General features: G+C 43.3%; 2 protein-coding genes across 2 annotated transcripts; one reads left to right on the forward strand and one right to left on the reverse strand.

Annotated features, from left to right (window-relative positions):
* Positions 1-537: 537 nt before the first annotated feature.
* Positions 538-11516, forward strand: COQ10B (coenzyme Q10B). The gene is made up of 5 exons (XM_066553081.1): positions 538-611; positions 4034-4168; positions 5625-5817; positions 7504-7605; positions 10161-11516. The coding sequence occupies exons 1-5, from the start codon at positions 556-558 to the stop codon at positions 10326-10328; spliced, it is 654 nt and encodes a 217-aa protein (XP_066409178.1). The 5' UTR covers positions 538-555; the 3' UTR covers positions 10329-11516.
* HSPD1 (heat shock protein family D (Hsp60) member 1) lies at positions 11513-21835 on the reverse strand. Its single transcript, XM_066553080.1, has 12 exons — positions 21723-21835; positions 20772-20947; positions 17802-18054; positions 17204-17286; positions 16526-16621; positions 16137-16230; positions 15576-15744; positions 15227-15326; positions 14167-14412; positions 13786-13960; positions 12990-13168; positions 11513-12900 (listed from the first exon to the last, which is right to left on the reverse strand). The coding sequence occupies exons 2-12, from the start codon at positions 20943-20945 to the stop codon at positions 12748-12750; spliced, it is 1722 nt and encodes a 573-aa protein (XP_066409177.1). The 5' UTR covers positions 20946-20947; positions 21723-21835; the 3' UTR covers positions 11513-12747.
* Positions 21836-21847: the final 12 nt, after the last annotated feature.

A 21847-nucleotide genomic window follows, 5' to 3' on the forward strand; every position in this document is an offset into this window, starting at 1 on the left:
ATGAAAGGTGTGATGAGTTCTATTTAAACAGCAGGTCTCCAATCGCAATTGTAACACACGCTTTCCTTGAGAGGGGCTGTATTTGAAAGGTGAATTACGAGAAAGCGTTAATTAGTTGATTAATAAATTGATTTCTTTGGCCCAAGTTGTGGTCAGACGGTGCTCTGTGATTACAGACAGGTCTGTGGCCCTACTGTTAAGTTGCTGCTGACTGTAACCCTGAGCACGCAGCGAGCAGAGGCGGAACAAGCACCAGCGACTCCTCCCGCGGACCCGCCCGGGTCAGGCGCTCTGCGGGGGATGGGACGGACACGCGGACGGACACGGGGACGGACACGCGGACGGACACGGGGCCGAAGTCGCTCCCGCCGCTCGGTGGGGCCGCCCCCCGCGCTCAAGCCCAATTATGGCCGCGCGCGGGACTCGCGCGCCGCCGGGCCAATCAGGCGGGGCGCCGCGGCCGCGCGCGCTGTCCCGTGACCGCGCGCCCCCGCAGGCAGGGCGGGCAGCCGCGCGCCTGACGGGGCCACAGGCGGGCACAGCAGCGCGGGCGGGATGGCGCGGAGCGGCGCGGCGCTCGGCAGGGCGCTGGCCACGGGGGCCGCCGCCAGGTACGCGGGGCGAGGCGCGGATACCGCGGGCGTGACAGAGAGGGGCCGCGTTCCCGGTTAGAAACTCGCCTGCTCTTTGCCCGAGACAGTGGCGGAGTTGGGAGCAATCCGTCCGAAAGGATTTAAAAAACTGAGGGAGCGCCCGGATGTTTTCCGCTTCAGATAATGCAACAAGTTCCTTCTCACCTGAACATCTGTAAAGCTGGCTGCAAAAGCTTGAGATAAAAAATATGCTTTGGTGAAGAGTTAACCTTTCATCTGAAAGAAAAAACAGCAAGCAGATGAGAGAGTGCGATTTGAAAATCTTTGTATAAAAGGTTCACCTGCTACCACTGTTACGGTAGTGCTGCTGTGAGAGGGATTGGGAGAGGGATGGAGTCTCAACATGGCAGTGCTGCTGTGTTTCTTTATCAAACTCTGTCATCCTCATAAAAACTGTCAAAAAGTGAAACAGGGATTGGTTCATGATGTCAAATTTCATGCAGTCATTTGACAAAACTGTTAACTGTGCAGTGGTAAAATGTAACATTGGACCACGCTTTTTACTGTATATTCTTCGTGGTATAATCTCAGTGTCGTGTCTGCAATATTAAATTCGTTCAGTCCTGGTCAACCAAATAGCTGTTTTAAAGAGTAATTTATTAGAGTCCTCAGGGCAAAATCAATTGCTGGAACCGTGTTTGGTATAAGGAAACCCATTAAGTAACTGCTCGCAAACTCAGTTTAAAAATGTTTCTAGTGGAAGCTGCAAGGATCTTGGCAGATGGCTTTAAGCAAGCACAAGCTGGATCAAACCCAGTGCTGTGCTACCTGGAGCCTTGGAGCTGGGGACGCCTCACTGCTGCAGTTGTCCCCTGAATGCACTCTGTACCTGCTGCCAGCTCGGCAGGACCTCACCGTGCTCATTAGCAGGCTTCAAGGGCTCAGGTGGTAAATTAGTCTCATGTGCTTATTCAGACTGAGATGCTAGTGAGGACACTTGCTGGTACACTCATTTTTTTGGGATACAAGCAGCTGTTGGCAAAGAATTTGAATGGGATCAACTCGTGCCTCACAGACCATAAAGTCAGATATTACTAACCTGATGAAAGTATCAGCTGGGTTACTGTAAATATATTTACCCCGGCATGCTCCTGGCACTAATTTCAATGTTTACATGGAGGAGTTAAGAGAGCCATTTTTTCAAAAAAGTTAACCTTCAGGCTTAGAAAATTGTGTAGTTATAAAAAATATATATATTAAAAAATCGCAGAATATGGATCACTTACATGTGCATGTCATACTCCAGAAATGCTTCCTTATCAGGTCATGGGAGTTGGGTGGTGCCGTGGTCAGTCCTCAAGTGCTCAGGGAGGAAGCAGTGAGTGGCAGGAGTGAGTGGAGATGCTTCTCTACTGGCAGGAGATAAATACAGAGGTGGCAGGTGTGTCTGAATTCTAGAATGGGCTTGGTTTTTCTTCAGAGGCCCAGGTCAGGTTCACAAAAAGGCATGACAGTCCATGGAAACCAAAGAATTTCTTAAAGAGATCTGCTTCCCTGACCTGGGAGCCAGCCCAGCACATTCTCACAGCATCTGTTCTTCAGATAAAACTGGGAGAGGGATGGAGTCTCACCATACTTGTTAGCATTACAGCCTCTTAACCTTGCCTTCCTCGAGTGGCAAGGACACAGTCTTTCAGCAGCTGAGAGATTATTTGGAGGGATTGTTTCTCAGCCCTGTGGCTGAAACAAGTTCAGATAAAACTGCATGAAACAATAGACTGGCACAGCATTACAGTAAAGACAAACCAAGAGCCAAATCCTGGTGACTGGTTTGGACTGTGTCCTGTACATAGCCCCAGATAATGGAATTTAAATCAGCTGTGCAGAATGAGGTCTGCTCCACACATTTGAACACCTGTGAATCTGGTTGAGGCAGCTACAATGTTGCTGGCATTCTTCCAGCATTCCTGTCAAAGCTTTTCCTTCTTGTATGGTCTGTCTGGAAAAAACAGACTTTGTCCACATCCCTTGAGATACTGTTACAAACATTTGCAGAGTTGTCTAAAGGCTTTTCAAGTGGACCTATCCCCTCTTAATTTTGATGCAATACTTCTGTACCATTTTAGTTTCTTTTCAACTGCAGTGATTACAGTGTGTTTTCAGGCATCATGCTTCACATATCCCAGTTGGATAGTTGGTTTTTAAAAGTCTGTACAGATTGTTTCTAACCAGCTGCTAATGATGATGATTTTTCTCTAAACTCTACCAGTTTGTTATTTACCTGACTCCTAATACAGTGACCATGTAAGTTTATGTGCTCAGTCATGGGTAACTACTGTATTGCATTAAAATTCTAAATTATGCTGATTTTTAAAGAACATATTGCTAATTTAAATTAAATTTAATTCAAAATTGGTAACTAATTTGCTGACTAATTTGGTGCTCGGTAAAAAAAAATAAAAAAAATTAAAAAGGGCATTTACCTGTTCATTGTGTCTAAAAACCCAACAAAACAACCAACCAAACCCCAAAGAAGCCTACTTCTGAGTAAAAGAGGTTAGCTCAATTTTTAACCACGTGAATCTACAAGTATAGTCCTGATTATATAGTTAGAGGAAGATGAGTAAAAGACCTGGGTTACTTGTTAGCTTATGTTTGTAGATTCATTGTGGGCAAATAGTGGCATTTTTACTTTCCTGGCGCCAAAATTCAGAGCTTCTCAGGCAGCTTTTTGCATCTTGACTGACCTGATCTGAGGAAAATCAGTGATTTAGCAGAACTGTTAAACATGGTGAATATTTGTTAGATTTTAGTGTAGATGTTCACTGAGAACACAGAGGTGCAGTCTTAGAATCACTAGTACTTTTAAAGGTAATTTTGTAAGTTTTACTTCTGAAAACACTGCATTCAAGGTTCTGGTGATATTTTCTGAAGGAAATGTTGAAAGCTGGGTAAACAAAGCACCTCCTGAAAGACTTTCAAATGAAATTGTCCTTTTAAGAGAAGAGTGGCAGCAGAGGGATTATAGCAGAGTTCACCATTTCCAAGTGAAACCTTCTCTACTTTGTGTATTCCAAAAGGGTAAAGCATTGCAAACTCTGCCTCGTTTTTGCTATTAAGAAAGCCCCTTCTGCAGGCTCAGTGCATGTGAGACTTGGGCATGAACTCAAGCTGCCATGCAGCCAGTGCTTAATGAGGCCCTTTGTATTGCACTCTGCCAGTTACTTCTGGCATGGCTGAGGGCTATTTTTAGTTCCTCTTAGGGGGAAAAAAAAGGGGCCCCTTGTGTGTTTGACAGTTTATATTGTCACAAGCCTTTGTTTTTCCATCTGGCTGACATTTTCTATAATGTTATACAAGAGATGGTTTGTCTTACCTGAATGCATTGTTATTTATTTTGCTGATATCAAACACATCTAAAAACATTTTCCCTGTTTCAGGCACTTGGCTTCTTGTGGTATTCTGATGACCAGAAATTCTCCTGTAATGAGCCATACTTTTTCAAGAAACTTCTTCAATGTTGCTGCACCACTAATAAATAAAAGAAAAGAATATTCTGAAAGAAGAATTATAGGGTTTGTATAAGATTGTGGAAAGATGCTTTAAATGCTTATTGATTTTGTATTTGCTGTAATTAATCCAAAACATTAGTAGTTCAGAAGACTGGGTATCCCTGAAGACACATGTCCCTAAGACTCTGGAGCATAGAAAGGAGTTTTGACTTTCAGAATTCGTACAGATTACATTTACCAGCCTGAAAGTTAATATAAAAAAAGTAGGAACCAAAGCCCTTGGCCCATAGCAAGAAAGAGCAGAAGTAACTGTTCCATTCCATGACAAAACAAAACCAACCTTGAAATGGAGTAATACACTAAGATTTTCATCTAGTAAAATGTGAATAAATCAACAGGTGTTAAAACCCTGTTCCATTCTCTCCCAAACACATGCTAAAGTTTGCACTTACATTATATTATACTTCTCAAGATTTTCTTATTTCTTTAAAAGAAGAAAAGTAATTAGTTCTGTGATGAAGAAACTTCACACAGAAAAAAGATTTTGAAACCTTGTTTGCCTTAGAGCTAGTGGGAAAATCCCAGTTTATGCAATGATACTGGGATTTGCCCAGTCTCTGGTCCACAACAGTATGAACTTTTTATTAGCATATTTTTTTACTATACTTAACATTCTTTTTTTTGATAGTTCTTGAACTGCAACAGGTCTTGCCTAGTCACTCAAAGAGGGCCTTTGTCCCATAGTCCTCACTGCTAAGTGCTGTTGAACATATGCTTCATTTTAAAGGAAATTAGGCACATGCTTAATCCCATCTGTTTCAGAGTCAGAATGAAAAATTAAATCCCATAGCTATGTAATACTTTGCCATGTTACAGCAGAATCAGCTAAAATGTTGCCCTAATAGTGTTTCATCTGATTTCAATATCCTGCCTGAGCAGGGGTGTTGGACAAAATGAGGTCCAGAGGTCCCTTCCAACATCAGCCATTCTGTGATGCTGGAAGGTTTTCCCATTGAGTCTTTTTTTTAATTAAGCTTTTATTTGGGTTCAAATTAGGAAGGTGGTGCTCCTTTGTTTAAACCTTAGGAAATTTAGTACTTGAGTTTTGGTACACCTTGTTTTGGGAGCTATGAAGTGTGGATTTTTTTTTTTTTTGGTGCAATGTCCAACATCTGCCTAAATGAAGACACAGCTGTGCTGGAAAAAATGTTTACATTTGAAGAGCATGCATGTTTAGCTGATATTGCAGAAAGTAGCAGGCACTAGGTTCATTATTCACTAAAGCTACTGCTGGATGGTGTGTGATATTTTGCTTCTTTATGCAAAAAGCAATTACCAGTGTATTACTTTCCTTTCCTCTTAATTAGCAAAGCTGCATTTTCAATTTCCAAAATCAATGGTAGTGAATATGTCCACCTTTCAACTGCCTATGCCACATATACCATCTTTGATAGTAATTTTAGTAGTAATTTGAAGCTTAAATACCTTGTAACTGTAATGTTCCTGTGTCCATTTCCAGGTATTCCATGCAGGAAATGTATGAAGTTGTTGCTGTTGTGGAGAATTACAAACTCTTTGTTCCTTGGTGTAAAAAGTCAGACATACTCTCGAGGCGCTCTGGGTACTGCAAAGCAGAGCTAGAAATAGGATTCCCTCCTGTAGTAGAGAGATACACATCAATTGTAACCCTAGTGAGACCACATTTAGTTAAGGTAATTGCATTTTTCTTTTCTCCTATTAAAAATAACCATAATCTTCCTTTTGTTTGTTGAAATTTGAATATTTCAGGAATGTCTTGCCTTAAAACAAAATCGATGCTGGAAGTTCTTTGTGTGGCTCAACACTTGTGTTGCTTTTCTTTAAAGACTTTCGATAAACTGGGGAGAATTTGAATGTGTTTTTCAACAACCTGCCACATGAGGGAGGAGAGGAAATCACTTTTTAGTTTGTCTTTATTGGCAAAGCTGGGAGCCATTAAATGAAGATATTAACGTTTTTGCTTTGGGTTTTTTTGGTTGGTTTTTTTTTGTTTAAATTTTGTCCAAGCCTCTCTGAATGCAAAATAAGTACTCAGTTAAAAGTTGTCAGACAGCTCTAGCTTCTGATGCCTTAATGAATAATAATGACTTATCTGTCATTACTTTTCTTCTCACAATTTTAACTAGTTAATATGAAAAGCCAAAAAAAAAGGCTAAGCTTCAGTACCATGTGCTGAAGAGATGGTTATTCAATATATTGATGAGAAGAAAGAAGTGTGGATTTAAAGTCAATTTTTTTTACAATTAATTTGTTCATAAGAGAAGCGGTTATATTTTTTTCCTTTCAGCTTTTCAAGAGCAATAATTAAGAGAAAAGTAGAAAAGTGTCAAGTAAATATTTTAATTATGCCTGGATATTCTATTCGTTTGTCTTATGTGTTCAAATCTGTTTTCATAAGGAAAAAAAGTGGTGAGGAAAGCCATTTCTTCAGACTGCCTCCCCCGAGGCTCATTAGCCTTTTCTCTGCTGCAATTACTTTTCCTAGAAGTTTACATTATGTCCACAGACCTGCAGGAACATTTCTAGGGAAGTGATTGTGTGCTTGGATCATTTCACTGTCCTCTCAAGTAACTCCAGGCAAAGGAACCTTGTGTGCTGCTCAGGCACAAAATGGGAACGGGTTTGTTGCTTAAGGTTTCCCCCTTTTTAGGGCTTAAACAATGGAAAAATCAGATTGGTAACAGCAGGTTTTGCTGAGGGGGAAAGAATGGAGTGAGTTTGCTACTTGAAGACTGGGAGAAAGGGGAACACACTGGCAGTTTTCCCATTTTTCCTGCTGTTTTGATAGCAGTTGGGAAAAGCAGGCCCAGCATTTTGTATCTAATCTTCCCTCTACTCCTTCCCTTTCTGATATAGAAGTAGCAAGGCCACGCATTATCTCTTTCCTGGAAAGAGAAATGTAGGTGTTTTTGTGCTGGTGATTAGTCTCTGAGATGAGTCACCTCAGCACAGCTCTCCAAGCCAAACAACACCTATTCCCTGGGGGCAGTCTGTTGGAGCAGAGCTCCTTGGGCTAACAATGAGAACTTTTAAAAAAATGACCCAAGAAAAAGTTACAGAAATTTTCTCTACGAATTCCAAGCCAGTTGAGGTTATGTATTTGGATGTTCTATGCATCATGCCACAGATCTGTGTTATGACACTCACAGTATTTTCCTCTGCCTTGGAAGGACCTCAGTTATTTTGCCATAATTGACATCTTTTCATATTGGATTTCATGCTGGCTGTGCTGTAAGAACAGGTTTAACTATGCCACAACCATCACTATTTAACAAAATGTAAACACAAGCTTCAGTAATACCTGTTTGTCACATTTGTAAAAGCCTAATTGTAGCTTGATTTTCAAAACTTTATTTTAGGCTTCATGCACAGATGGAAAACTCTTTAATCACTTGGAAACAGTGTGGCGTTTGAGCCCTGGTATCCCTGGTTATCCAAGGACATGTACATTGGATTTTTCAGTAAGTAATTAAAACTACCACATGCTAGGAGCAGCACATAGAAACACTTATCTTCAACTGAGGGCGCTTTTTAAAATGCCTCTACTACTCCTTTGAACACTTAGACACAGAAAACAAGTTAGCTTTAGTCAGTTCTGTCCAAAAAATATTTTGCAAGCTTTACTGTTGGAAACTACTTCACTGTTGTTCAGAAACAGCAGCCTTCTGTGAGGTGTCCATGTGTCATGAAACAGTCTGGGACAGGCACCTCTCACCCTACAGTTCTAAACACATTGAAGTTTTTAGACAGTCCACTGCAGGAGAAATGCTAAATATACTTTGCTATATTCTTTAATCACTCTACAACCTAAATGCTCTTGGTACCAGCAAGTCAGTGTCCTGCCATCTGTCCTGTTTGGGCTGCAGTTTGGTCAGTTTAATTTCCTGTCTTCCAGTTTTACTCTTTCACGTATTTTAAGCCTTACTCCTTCCTTCTCTAATACAAGTGTAATAGATTTCTGCTGTCTCTAATCTGTGATGGGATATCACTGCAGCCCAAAAGTACTGCTCTTTAATTCCAGTACCTGATTTAGCCTGATTTCACTCCCAGAAAAGCTGTTTCCATTCCAGCTACTGCTTTTCCGTGGTGTCTGATTTGTCTGCCATCACATTTTTTTCTTGCATTTTATAACAAAGTGTGTAACAAAGCATTGAGCTGGGGGTTGTAACAGGCTGCTAAAGTACACAGAGCTGGTCTAATCCTGCTGCCATCTGCTGGAATGTCCTGCTTTGAAAATTGTCTTCAGTGAATAGGAAAAAGCTTTTGGAGTATTTTTAAACTAGCACATTAACCTCCTTGGGTTATTAACTTTCAGCTTAATACTATATTGCACTTCATGCAGTTCAACAGTAAAAATTAATCTACAGGTGCTCAAAGAACCACAATTTTTAATGGCTTGCATGTTATGTGCTCATGTTATTTGTATTTCTTTAAGCAAATAAGTGTCAGTTCTTTCTACTAACATATATAAGCTATCTTTTAACCCAAGCCATAAATCAGTTAAAAAACTTGAATTAAACAACTATTTAAAGCCTACATTCTACATACAGGCTCTGTGAGAAAACAGCACCACACCTCCATAAACCAACGCCACATTTTGACATTTCAGCTCAAGAACTTCAGTTAAATGGAATCAAAACAGAACTGAATATGGACATTTTTATTTTCTTGGGGGAACGCTATCAACACATCTTACTGCTTACCCTGTTTGGAGGCAGCAAAGGAAGCCAGTGCAGTTGGCTGAGCTGAACCTCTGCCAGTTCCTGCCCTGCTACTCCTTGCATCTGGGCATGTGCAGGCAGGGATGATAAACATTTCACAACAAACTCCTCAAAACAGGCCCTGCAATTACAGATATTCCAGAGAAAACTTCAACTTAAGAATGCTTGTTTGCTTTAGAAAATGTTATTTGAGTTTTGAGCTATGCTGGTTCCCACAAGCTGCTGTATCCTGTTGTGCCAGCCTGATTCCAGGAGACATCCACATACAACAGGGAACTTTTCCTACTTTAGTTTCAGCTCTGAAATTATTTAGTTCATAGACTGAAGCACACCACCATTTTTACCACCTGCAACTTCATTAATGTATGCCACACCTTAAGATAATAACATAATTGCTGAACAGAATGCCAGACTCCACATCCTCACTTGCAGAACTCTGCATGCCCTCAATGACAGCTCTCAGACTTGCAAGAGGCACGTTAATTTTATTGATGCTTGAGGTCAACAAATGTAAATGAAGCTACACTTGGTTTATGGGCCAAGCTGTTTAATTACTTCTGTGCTACTGCTTTGCTGTTAACATGCATTGCTCATAAGGAATTGGGGAGAAGCTGTAAGTGCTCCTTGTGGCATTAAATCTGAATTTTTCAGGAATTAGAAAAATTACGTTACTCCCAATCCATTTCATTGTCTGCTGGTGTCAGGTTGGGAGTGGGAGCTGTTCAGGTGGGAGATGTGACACACAAACCAAATCTGTAATTTTAGCCATTACACTGCTTGTTTGAACCTACCAGAACTACTGCCACCAAAAGGAAGGACTGATTTAAAATATTGGCATTTAATAGGTAACTATTTCAAGTCTCTTTTAAGTTTCTTGGGCATGCTTCAGCTTACCTGTTAGTCTGTTGTCTTGCCATGCAGGATTTTCTTCGACAGCTTTTGTCCCTCAAGTGAATTCTGTGCACAAAATAAGTTACTGTTTGTCAGTAGTTTTTCATTACCCCAAACCTCTTTTGTAATGAACCATTTATAAAAGAAAAGACAGCTTAGGTAAATGTAAATGACTACTTCAGAGAACTGAGAGGATTCTTCTAATGGAAAAGCCCAGAAGTACAGTCCTTAGACCTAGAAACATGGTTTTCCTTCTCAGCCACATTCACCTATTCCTCAGTTTTAACTGTTCTGTAACTTACCTGTAGCCTTCACTGGAGATTCTTTAACAGAGTTGTCTACTTGTAATGGCATTTTACAACAGTATATATAGGAAAAATAATTATCTTTTATTTTTTAAACAGATTTCTTTTGAATTTCGTTCACTTCTACACTCAAAACTTGCTACACTATTTTTTGATGAAGTTGTAAAGCAGATGGTTGCTGCCTTTGAAAGAAGAGCATCCAAACTCCACGGCCCAGAAACCAGCATCCCCCGGGAGCTGATGCTGCATGAAGTTCATCAGACGTAAAGGGAAGCTGTAACAACCTCAGCCATAAACTTGTTTGTACGCCTCACTTGTACAAAGTGCCATGCTCCTCCTTTGGGGCATTCATTTCTTATCTGAGCTTGGGTGTGATCTTACCCTGTGCCAAACACACCTGCTCAGACAGACAGACATAGAATGTTCAAAAGCTGCAATCAAGTGCAGCTTAAAGCCTTATCAGTACCAGACACCTGGCAGCTCCTGTAACCCAGGCTATCTCGGCTGCCGTTAACGCCAAACGGCTCCTGGAATCACAGCCCAAGCTCTGCCTTAGCCAAGCTCCTGGCGTTTTTCAGCACTGTAACTCATTAACTCAGCTTGGTGGGAATGTAACTTCAGAGCATCAACTCAGCCAGCTCTGCCCAGGCAGAGGCCAACTGACACACTGCCTTCCCAGAGAATGGCACAGCTTGGCAGCCACTGAGGAGTGGTGCTTTGAATTCAAATGAATGGCAGAGGTAAGTCAGGGATCTCCCATTGCCCCTAGAGTGACCAGCAACTGCTTTCTAACTCCCCTCATTTTCAGGGATGAAATGCATAAGGAGCACTGTAATCTGGGTGCAGCAGTCTCAGCCACAGCCAGTGGTGCCCAGTGCACCTGTCTGGAATTTGTAGTACGTTTGGCAGGCTGAACTTGCTCCTTGCCACTCCTTCCCTGGTACATGCTGCACTTTGGTTACCTCCATCTCGCCTAATGCAAACAGAACACCTTAAAGCAAGGTTTACCTCTGAGAACCAGGTACCTGTGCTGTCCTCCCTGGAAGCAGGTTACAAGAGGCCCTGTGCTTCCTTGCAGACAAGAACAGCCAAGGCCAGCTGTCATCATAAATCATTGTAAGAGAGCACTAAACCTTCATTCTTTGAGGTTTTTCAGTACCATACTCCCAACTGTGATAATATCATCCTGATTACATACGTGTTCACTACTTCTACTCTTGAATGTTCTCTTCCCAGTCTCTAAAAAAACCAAGTGAATAGGTTTGAACAGATTCAAATCCTTATTTTATGCTGCCTTGCATTACCAAATTTCCTTACTGAAATTAGGTGAAGCTTCAGACCAGGTGCTGAAGCTGGTCCTTTCTCTGCAGCACATGTAATCTGTATGGTTAATTAAGAACAGCATATTAAATAACATAGAAAGGTATGTTTCAAAATAAAGACACCCCTGAAAGAGTTTCAGATAATTTTACTTAAAATTAGAATGTCACACATCCCATCTGTGGAAGGATAGTTCTTATTAAGGGCAGGAAGCTGAGGAAAGCAACAGGTGGATTTAAGGTCATTTGTACAGAACTGAGAAGTTGTAAAGCAGTTTTGATTGAGGTAATCAAGTATAAACATACACAAGTTTGGGAACACCATTGTTCTGCAGGCTGGAAAGCAGAAAAGACAGCACAATGTTAGTGGTGGTGCCACGTCAAAGAACACAGAAAGAGGCAAAGCAACATTTCTAGTGCAAAATCACTAAATCCTGCACCCCTTACCAGAAAGGAGGAAGGTAAGAATGGAAGGCTCAAGGTGAGGAGGTAATCACATATTACACCTGAGCAAAGGAAGGATCTAAAAACCCCAGAACCCTTTCTTAGCAAAGACTCACCTGTTTGATACCTCAGGGCACTTCTCTTCCCCTGGGACCGTGAAAGGTGCACTGGGCCTGTTTCCAGCACGTGAAACAACCAGATAGGGCAAAATAAAGTCAGTGCACGTGCCTTGTTTTCAGAGCATTGTTTAATATTTCAAAGAACTGTAGTGCAGTTCAGCTTAGATATTTCTTACCAAAATTAAAGCACTTGCATTTCTGAGAAACATTCTAGACAAAGGAATGTTTCTCGGACTGAAATGCCCTGTCATTTTTTCAAGCATAAGTGTCAATTTCTACTACATCTTAGAAGCAACAGCAGGCTCTCCAGGCTCTCCCATAACTATGGCTTGGTGTGCAGATGAAGGAGGTGATACATTTTGTAACTTTTGAGCAGTTTATTACATAAAGGTCACATAACTCTATTTGCCTACTTTGTACACAATTGTCTAGTCTCACGCACAGTGGCTTTCAAGTTCTTTCTAGTACTGGCAAGCACCAAGAAATTCTGAAATAGAATATCAAGTGCCTTAATTAAGTTCAAATCAGGACCTTGGTAGATGGATCTTGCAACCCAGTTATCAGGAATGTACAAATGTCTTTATTCAAAAAATACAAAATAAATTATCTGTAGGCATGGACAATGACTGTAAACAATTACACGTGTGTTAAATGAAATCCGGTAACTGATGGTTACAGTGATTCTTTTCAACACCAGCCTCACTTCAGTCACTATCCATCCTCTCACACTGATAGCTCAAGTTTTTGAAGTCAGAACTGTCAGTCTTCAACAGCACAGCTCATGATGCATCCCTACCCCAGGAATTAGAACATGCCACCTCCCATGCCTCCACCCATCCCACCCATTCCTCCCATTGCTGGCTCCTTTTCTTCTTTAGGAACTTCAGTCACCACTGCCTCTGCTGTTGATAGGAGAGATGCAACACCTGCGGCATCCATCAGAGCAGTTCTCACAACCTAAAAGTAAGCAAGAAACTACTTAAAACCTGCTGACCATCACAAGAGGTGGGAGGAAGCAAAGCTGAGAATTAAGAGCTTTAGGTTACCTTAGTTGGGTCTATGATTCCTTTTTCTACCATATTTACAAAGTCCCCAAGCATTGCATCGTAGCCAACTTCTGACGGGCTCTGCAGGATTTTTTCAACTATCAATGATCCTTCCACACCAGCATTCTTTGCGATAGTCATTGCTGGGATTCTCAGTGTTCTCTTGATTATTTCAATGCCTGCAAGAAACAGGATAGCTGGAGCTCCGTGTACAAACACCACTCCCACTGCCAAGGAATGCCCTAGTGCTGGAGATCAATACAAAGAGAAAACCCTCCAAGCAGAAACATAAGCTATTTTTGTCAGTTCCAGGAGGAAAGGTTCTCTGCTACTTGACACTTGCCAACAAATGAAATTTCTGCAGGATATTCATGCACATTTTAGTTTTACTTCTACAAAAAATACTAACAAGTATTATTACTCTCTACATTTATGTGCGACATGACACAAAGCCTCTTTCCATTTGATTTGCCACACAGTCTCTTGAGCATTATTAGATTTTGTCTGTCTGCAAAGACTCTAACAGCCAGCTCCCAACCCTAAACAATTGCCACTCTGTGTTGGGATACTGCTGCTTTACTGCTACTGGGTCTTACACAGTCCAGTCAGCAATGCAGTGAAAAAGCTCCTTCCCACTCAAAAGCAGAGACCAGCACACCAAAGAAATGTGATATTCCTAAGATCAAGTCACTAAAAACAAACTGAAAGCCACCTGATAAAGCCTCAGGACAGGGGAAAGTGTGCTTGTATCACTTCCACACACACACACACACACCCCTTCAAGTCATGTGCTTACCAATTTTCTGATCCTCGTTGGCTGGAGTTAAGGCATCTAAGGCTGGGATGCAGCGCAGCAGGGCACAGCCACCCCCTGGGACGATGCCCTCCTCCACGGCCGCACGGGTGGCGTTCAGGGCGTCCGTGACCCTGTCCTTCTTCTCGTTCACCTCAACATCGCTGGTTCCGCCCACCTGCGAGCAGAGCAGCAAGCCACACGTCAAGGGCTGCACAAGAGCCCAGGTGGGACAGCACTGCCGCCACCAGATTAAGCTGCCAATGCCTAACAAGTGCCAGAAAGCCAACCCACCCTCTCCCACAGTGGCAAATCTTCTTCTGTAGCTCAGCACTCAAGAAGCCCAAGCTTTAATTCATTATGATTTTACCAAGTTCTTCATACCTTCAATACTGCTACTCCATCAGAGAGCTTGGCCAGTCGCTCATTCAGTTTCTCTTTTTCATATTCACTGGTGGTAACCTCTAGCTGTTCGATTATTTCTTGAATGCGTTTTTCAATCTGAGCCTTTTCACCCTTCCCCTTGAGGAGCATGGTGTCATCTTTTGTCACAATGACCTCTCCAACTTTACCAAAGTCATGAGGCTGAATATCTTCTACATTTAGGTTCAAACCCTCTTCTCCAAACACCTGAAAGAAATTATGTGAAAAGCTGCATTTCACAGGTTCCCCACACATTGGGTATTTTTATCTACAAGTACATGAACACATACAGCAGGCTAATGGTGCAGAATAACCACATTACTGCAGTTGCACCGTCTGGGTGAAGAACCTCTTCCTGATATTCAACCTAAACCTCCCCTGACACAGTTTCATGGTGTTTCCTTCAGTCCTGTCACCGTCATCTCCTTGTATTTTGAGATGTCATAGATACTGACACGTCACTGACTGAAGAACAGTTTGCTGGTTGGTTACTTTGTGTTGCAATTACCTTAAACATTTATTTCAGCAGTATCCTCTGGGTCCTAATATCGTGCTATGATTTTGAAGTGCATATTAAAAAAGGGCAGCATAAAGGGACATTAATCAACTCATCAACTACATGCAAAATTTAGTAGTAAGAAAATTCAGTCAATTCCAAACATTTAAAATAAATTATATTTGCCACACTTGAGTCCAGGCAATTGTTTATAGAGGCAACAATTGCCTTGGAGTTCCTCCTTTCCCTTAAAAACCAAAATCCTGCAAGGAGATCTCATGTGACTTCAGTCAGTCACAAGGACATATGGTTGGCCAGGACTGCATTACACAGCAATTATCAGTGTCTGCATTTTAAACAACAGGAAGTTTCAAACATCAGTTACTGTTACATTTTTGAAACAACAGAATACAGCCTGCAACTCAGCAAATACAAGCCAAGGACCTAAAAATGCACAGTATTTTCCTCCTTGAAAAGCATTAACATCCTTTGGAGCAAAAATCCACTGAAAACATCATTACTTACAGCACCACCAGTTGCAATCGCCATGTCTTTAAGTTGGTTTTTCCTGTTGTCACCAAAACCTGGTGCTTTTACAGCAACAACCTGAAGGCCGACCTTCAGTCTAAAGACAAAAATTCAGAGAATGAGTCTAATTACTAAGCCAAATTATTTCAGTGCAGCTCTAGCAGTCAAGCAAACGAAGAGACCATCACAAACTGAGATGGTTTTTCTCAAAAGGTCGTTAGGACACAACTGGAGTTCTGCCTGAGTTGATACAAAGCATGGTGGTGTTAAAAGCTGCTGTTTCTTTGGCACAGGTAAAAGAACAACCAGCCATACACCATAGAAAAAAATGGATTTTAATCCTCACCTGTTCAAGACTAGAGTGCTGAGGGCTTCTCCATCAACATCTTCAGCAATGATGACCAAAGGTTTGCGGTTGGCATTGGCAATTTCAAGAGCTGGAACTATGGACTGTACACTAGAGATTTTCTTTTCACTGATCAAAACATAAGCGTCCTGGAATTCACATTTCTGCCCTGCAGAAACAATGTGCATTATCTGAGCAGTTCCATTACAAAAACATATCAAGCATTCTTTTAACTTAAGCAGGTGTTTTGGAGCAATGGTTGCACTTTCCAACTGCATTAAGAAGAAGACAACTTGTTTTCTCCAAGACTCCACTCTCAATTCTCCATTGTTCTGCTGTGTTGCAAGGCCAGCCTGTGCTCACAGGAACACTTTACAGAGAAGGAAAAGGAACCCCCAACCCTCCAAGCTTTTAGCAAGTTCAAGTTTCTGATGGGCAAGGAGCCCCTGCTCTATTTGCTGTGGTGCCCAGCATAAGGGACTGCAAAGCCTTTAACAGGTGCCATTATTTCTGACTGACACAAGCCACTGGAGGTGTTTGACATAACTTACTGTAACTCACCTTTAGTTGTGTTAATAAAATATGGAGAGATGTAGCCTCTGTCAAATTTCATACCCTCAATGATTTCCAGTTCATCATTTAGAGTTTTTCCATCCTGTTTAGATGCAAGAAAGTCTGCATTAAAATCTCTCTGGTTTGCTGCCAAAAGCACAAGTACAGTTTTAGCATATCATGCACAATAGATTGAAAGGCTCTGGATCCCCCATCAGTTTCATATGCTTCTCTCCAAAACAGGAAGAATGTAAGAGGGAACAGTGATCAAACTCTGATCCAGAGGAGCTGGGGAGGAATTATGGTGGGGATTATGGAATGGGAGCTGCAGCAGCAGCATCACACATGACAGAAGCCAGCCCTAACAGAGCAGAGACAGTCACTTGGCCAGTTCTTACCTTGACAGTGATCACACCCTTTCGTCCAACTTTTTTCATTGCATCAGAGATTATATTGCCAATTTCCTGATCTCCATTTGCTGATATTGTGGCAACCTGAAAGGATAAGGCATTTAATCTCATTTCCCAATGCAAGGTGCTTCCTCATGATGAAAAAAAGCAGAATAACCATGTGCAATGCTGACGTTTCTGCCAAGGCAGGGCAGCAGAGTGCAGCACACTCACAGCAGGAGGGCTCAGGCCTTTGGGCAGCTGCAGCACAGATTCCCTGAGCCAGACTCCCTGCCTGGACTCACACCCAGGCCACCTCCAGACACAGGCACAAATAACCCAGGACCACCAACACACCTGGACCTGATTCCCCACAGATCTGCCACACCCTCAGTACTCTGCCATCACTTCCATTCACTACAGAGCTTTGCTCCCATCAATTCTTCCCAAGTACACACATTTATGTTTTAAGACCATACTTTGGAATGCAACTTGAAGATGAAAAAATCTGCCCACTTCTGGAGGAGCTTCTAGCAGTGCAATTGAAGACTATTTCTGATGTGTAAAGACAAGTACCCAGTGTCAAGATGCACACAACATAACTTCATTAAACCTAGTTTCACAAAACTTTTTCCTAGAAACAGCTGCCTAAATTTGGGCTACATTTTGTTGTGTGTTTTTTCTTACCTGTGCAATTTCTTCTGGAGTTGTAACAGGTTTTGACAGCTTCTTCAGTTCAGCTGTGATAGCATCCACTGCCAGCATCACCCCTGAGGACGAACAGGGCGCTTGTGAGTGAACAAAACAAGGTACAGAGCACAGAAAACACAAACCAAGCACCCACCCACCACAACAAACAGGTTTCCCTTCAAACAAAAGTCCACACTGCAAAAATGCATTGTTTGCATGTTCAAAACCAAATAATTGTTGTTCCATACTGTCATTTGTGTCTGCAGTGCTGGGTTTTTTGAAATTGGTGTGAAATATTGTCATGATTGAAATTCCTGACAGATTTGTTTACATGGCTATTGTATTAACTACATGCAGAAATGGCTTTAATTGGAATTCACTTACAACAAATTAAAGAAGTTGACTGCATGTAAAATAGTACAATGATCAGACAAATTAATGGTTCCTCAGAGTTCACAGTATAAAAAAACATCATTTGTGTTCTCTAAAGATCATATAACCCTTTATGGTGCCTCTTCAAACAGAAAACAAGTCAAATTTAGGATATGAAAAATAAACTACAACAATCAAACATTAAAAACAACAGGAAAGTTACCCCTCCTGATTTCTACTGGGTTGGCTCCTTTGCTGATCTTCTCAAAGCCCTCCTTGGCAATGGCTCGTGCCAGGACTGTTGCAGTAGTGGTACCATCTCCTGCCTCCTCGTTGGTATTGTTGGCAACGTCTTGGACTAACTTGGCTCCAATGTTTTTGTATTTGTCTTTCAAGTCAATTGCCTTTGCTACTGTCACACCATCTTTTGTCACTTTGGGACTTCCCCAGCTTTGTTCAATAATAACTGTTCTTCCCTAGGGGGACAAAACCAAATTTTAAATCCAAGCAAACCCAAAGCATGTTACCATCAAGAGCTCAACTGAGAATTTTGAACAGGTGCAGCTGAACACCTTACAGAGGGCATTCAGCTGGGACTTCTCAAACACACACTTTAATACCAAGGTTCTCCAAAAACAGAAAAATGGCTCAAAGGCTTTATACTTCCACAGAATGACACTCCATTCTTCAGCCATACTGCTTAAGTCTGCAATTAAGTAACACTGACCTTAGAGAAAAACCTGAAGAGATTCCCTCTAATGCTAATATTTTAGCCCAAAATTAAAAATATAGCAATTAGAATAAATTTTCAAAATTTTCATCAGATCACAATATGCATTCTTTGTGATTGAAAAACAAATAAAAGCTCAATTTGTTGCATGTACTGGAAGGAAAAAAAGCAGACTTGCAAACCTCAGTAGTGATTAGTAAAGACAACTGAGAACACTCCAAATTTGTATTCATGTGTTACAGTAATTTCTCACCCACTGCAAGTTACCAAGCTTTTCTCATCTCAGCTCACACTTGGATCCAACTGAAAAGCTGGAGTATTATAACTAACAGACACAGCTAACATGGGAAACTGTGACCCATACAGGTTCACCATAAGGCAAATGCTCCTGCTTGTTCACAGGTGAATCCAATAGCCAATACCTGCCCCAAACACACACATTCCAGTTTGAGCTGGAGGCAGCAGAAACGCAGGGGGCCCCTCTGGTTTACTGCTGCCCTGAAACTCCTCTACTGTGCCGAGAGCTGGAGCTGCTGGAGGAGGGCAGGGAGAGCGAGTGCCCCAGCTCAGCACTGTCCCTGCACGAGCGCCCTCCCTCGGTGAGTCAGGTCCGGCTCCAGCCTGAGCTCTGCCAGCCCAGCCGGGCAAGGATTCCCGAGCAGGGCTGTGGTGCCCGGAGCCCCTCCCCTGCTCAGAGCCCACCCACATCTGCCTCAATGACTGAACCAGCCCTGGCTGCCTGCCAGGCACGAGGCCTCGCTGCTCCTGAAGCACAACCACCCCAGCAGCCTTAAGGTTCTGCTTCAGTTCCTCAGGCTGAACCTGGGGAACGGCTTATGGAAATTTCCCACTGGGCCATGGAACAGTTATGCCAAAATGCATTCCCTACTACTATCTTATTTGACTTGCACTTCTAAATATAAAAGTGAATCAAGAGTAAGAAAATTCCTCTCTGGAGGAGCATGCTACCAGTACGTTTTTCATATAATGTCTCCTAGTTTGCTTAATTCTCCTTTGTACTTTGATATGGTCTTATTACTAGTGTTTGGTTTGCAGCTCTGAGAAGAGGAGCACAACAAAACCCACAGATAACAAATCACATGAAAGGGCCTGCTCCCAGGAAAAACACCTGCCTGTGCTCCTGAAGAAGGGAACAAACATCACCAGTAACTGCACAGGCATTTAGAATGGTCTGCAATATTGAGAAGCTGAGCCCCCACACAAACCAGGTCTGTTCAACATGCTGGAGCACTACCAAAAGATTGTGTGAGACTGCAAATTTGGCTCCTTAAAATGTAGAACAGGCCCAAAGGAGGTTTCCTCACCAGACTGATGTTTCTTAAAAATGCCAGAGGCTGACTCAGGCACTGGAGTAACCCCTCCATTTTTACATGAAGCACAGCATAACCAGCAAAAATCCCCTAAGGTTGCATGAAGTTGCATCAGCAACTGCCCTTTAGCCAGTGGATTAGAACTATGCTGCAGCATTCACAGAGTAGCCTGATCCAAAAAACCAGGAGTTAAATTAACCAACTACACTTAAACTTTGTTCCTTTGTGGAAGTAGCCATAGTTTCCTGACACAATTGTTCCTTAATCTTCATTGCTCAGCTTTATGGCATTTTTGCCTTTGAATGAAGCTGGTAGAGCACTAAAAATGTACAGAAAATACATGAAATAATGTTAGAGAGGCCAAGCAGCCCTCAGAAGAACTATCATGCACATGCTGTTACAGGGAACAGATATTCACATAAGCCCCAAGAAAATCAGTGTCTCTTCCTCAAAAAGAAGAATCTCATTTCAAGCCCTACTGCACATTGCATGACTATGCAGAATACCATAGCTGGTCTTCCAAGAGACCCAGATCTCCCTTACAGGACAGAATATAGGGTAACACAAATTAATGCCTCTACCATGAAATTTCACTTAGGGTGGTAATATTCACCAGCCAACTGAGAACTCAACATTACACTTTAGATATTTTTTAAAGCTTGTTAATATTTAAACGGTTAACTAATACAAAATTGTAATTAGTAAAAAAAAATTAACAAACAAAACAAGCATCATAAAAAAAATCCAACCAAGCCACTCACATGCTAATTAACCAACCCCAGGACACAGACAGTTACATTATCTACAGCACTGTTACAGGTTATCAACTGAGCTGGTAACACATTATGCACATGTCCTTAACCTTCAAACTGTTTAGACGAGTATAATATACCTTCACAGGAATCCAACCAATTTTACTTTGTTACTACAAAAAGCACATGCACTACTGTCCCACTTTCGGTGGACATGAGAATACAGCAGCTTGCAGGAGCCTGTCCATCCCCCAAGCCCTTTGCGTTGCAGTTCTGCAAACACAATCGTGCGGCTCCACCGAGAGAAACCCAACAACTGCTCTCTGTTACAGTATTATCAGCCAGGTCTGTGCTGACATAAAGGCCCAGTCTTCCATTACCTTTGGCCCCATGGTGACAGCTACAGCATCTGCTAAAAGATCTACTCCTTGTAGCATCAGAGCTCTTGCGTCTGCTCCGAACTTCACATCTTTTGCATAGGCTCGTGTTAGATGGGGGGCGAGGGCTCTGGACACTGGTCTTATCTGACGGAGTACTGTAGATAAACGGAGCATGTCTAAAATATTAAAAGAAACGTAGAAAAAAACAAAACAGAAAAAAGCATTATAGCTTTGCGCAGCTACTTCTACAGGAAAACAGGGGGAACAAATTTAGGAAGTAAAGCAGGCATGATGAATCTTTAATTTTTCGACCGGCTGAAACCGAGACACACAATCAACGGCAAGTACCGAGCTGGGTGTCCCCGATCTTCCCGCCGAGACCCGCGCGGAGCAGCTCCCCCCTGCGCGGCCTGCAGCACGTCCGAGCGCCTCCCGCCCGGAGCGGGGCAGGACACGGCGAGGGCACCGCGGAGCGCCCGCGGCTCCATGTGCTCAGCGCGGGGGCCGCGCCCGCCTGCCCGCAGCTGCAGCAGCAGGGCCGTGCCGAGGGGAGCTCGGGTACTGCTCCCGCACCCCGCTAGGCCACCAAGGGCACAGAGAAGAGAGACAAGGCCGCGGCCCCCACCGCGGGCCCGCCGGAGCCCCCAGGCCGGGCAGGGCCCCGCGGGCACATGGCGCTGCACCAGGACACGCGCAGCAAGGTCAGCGCCGCCCACCCCCCACCGCCGCCCGCCGCGCCACCAGCGGCCCGCAGGAAGGTGCAGGCCCCGCTCCCGCCACCCGGGCGCACCGCCTGCATCACGGCCGCCCCCCGCTCCCGCCGCTCGGGCCCGGCCGCTCCCAGCGCACGGCCCGGGCGGTAACCGCGGCCAAAGGGGTGAGGGCCCCCGCGCCCTCCCCAGACCGGGCAGAGCGGCGCGGGCCCAGCGGCCCGGCCGCGTTCCCGCTCACCTGCGGCAACGCGGGAGCAGCACCGCGGCTCTGCGGACTCGCGAGCACGTCTGGCGCGGCGGCGGCGGGCGGCGCTCGGCACTCACCGCCTCGGCCCCGCCCCCGCGCCGCCGCCGGCCCATGTG

The sequence above is a fragment of the Molothrus aeneus genome, chromosome 7 (genome assembly GCF_037042795.1).
Source record: "Molothrus aeneus isolate 106 chromosome 7, BPBGC_Maene_1.0, whole genome shotgun sequence".
Taxonomy (NCBI): Eukaryota; Metazoa; Chordata; class Aves; order Passeriformes; family Icteridae; genus Molothrus; species Molothrus aeneus.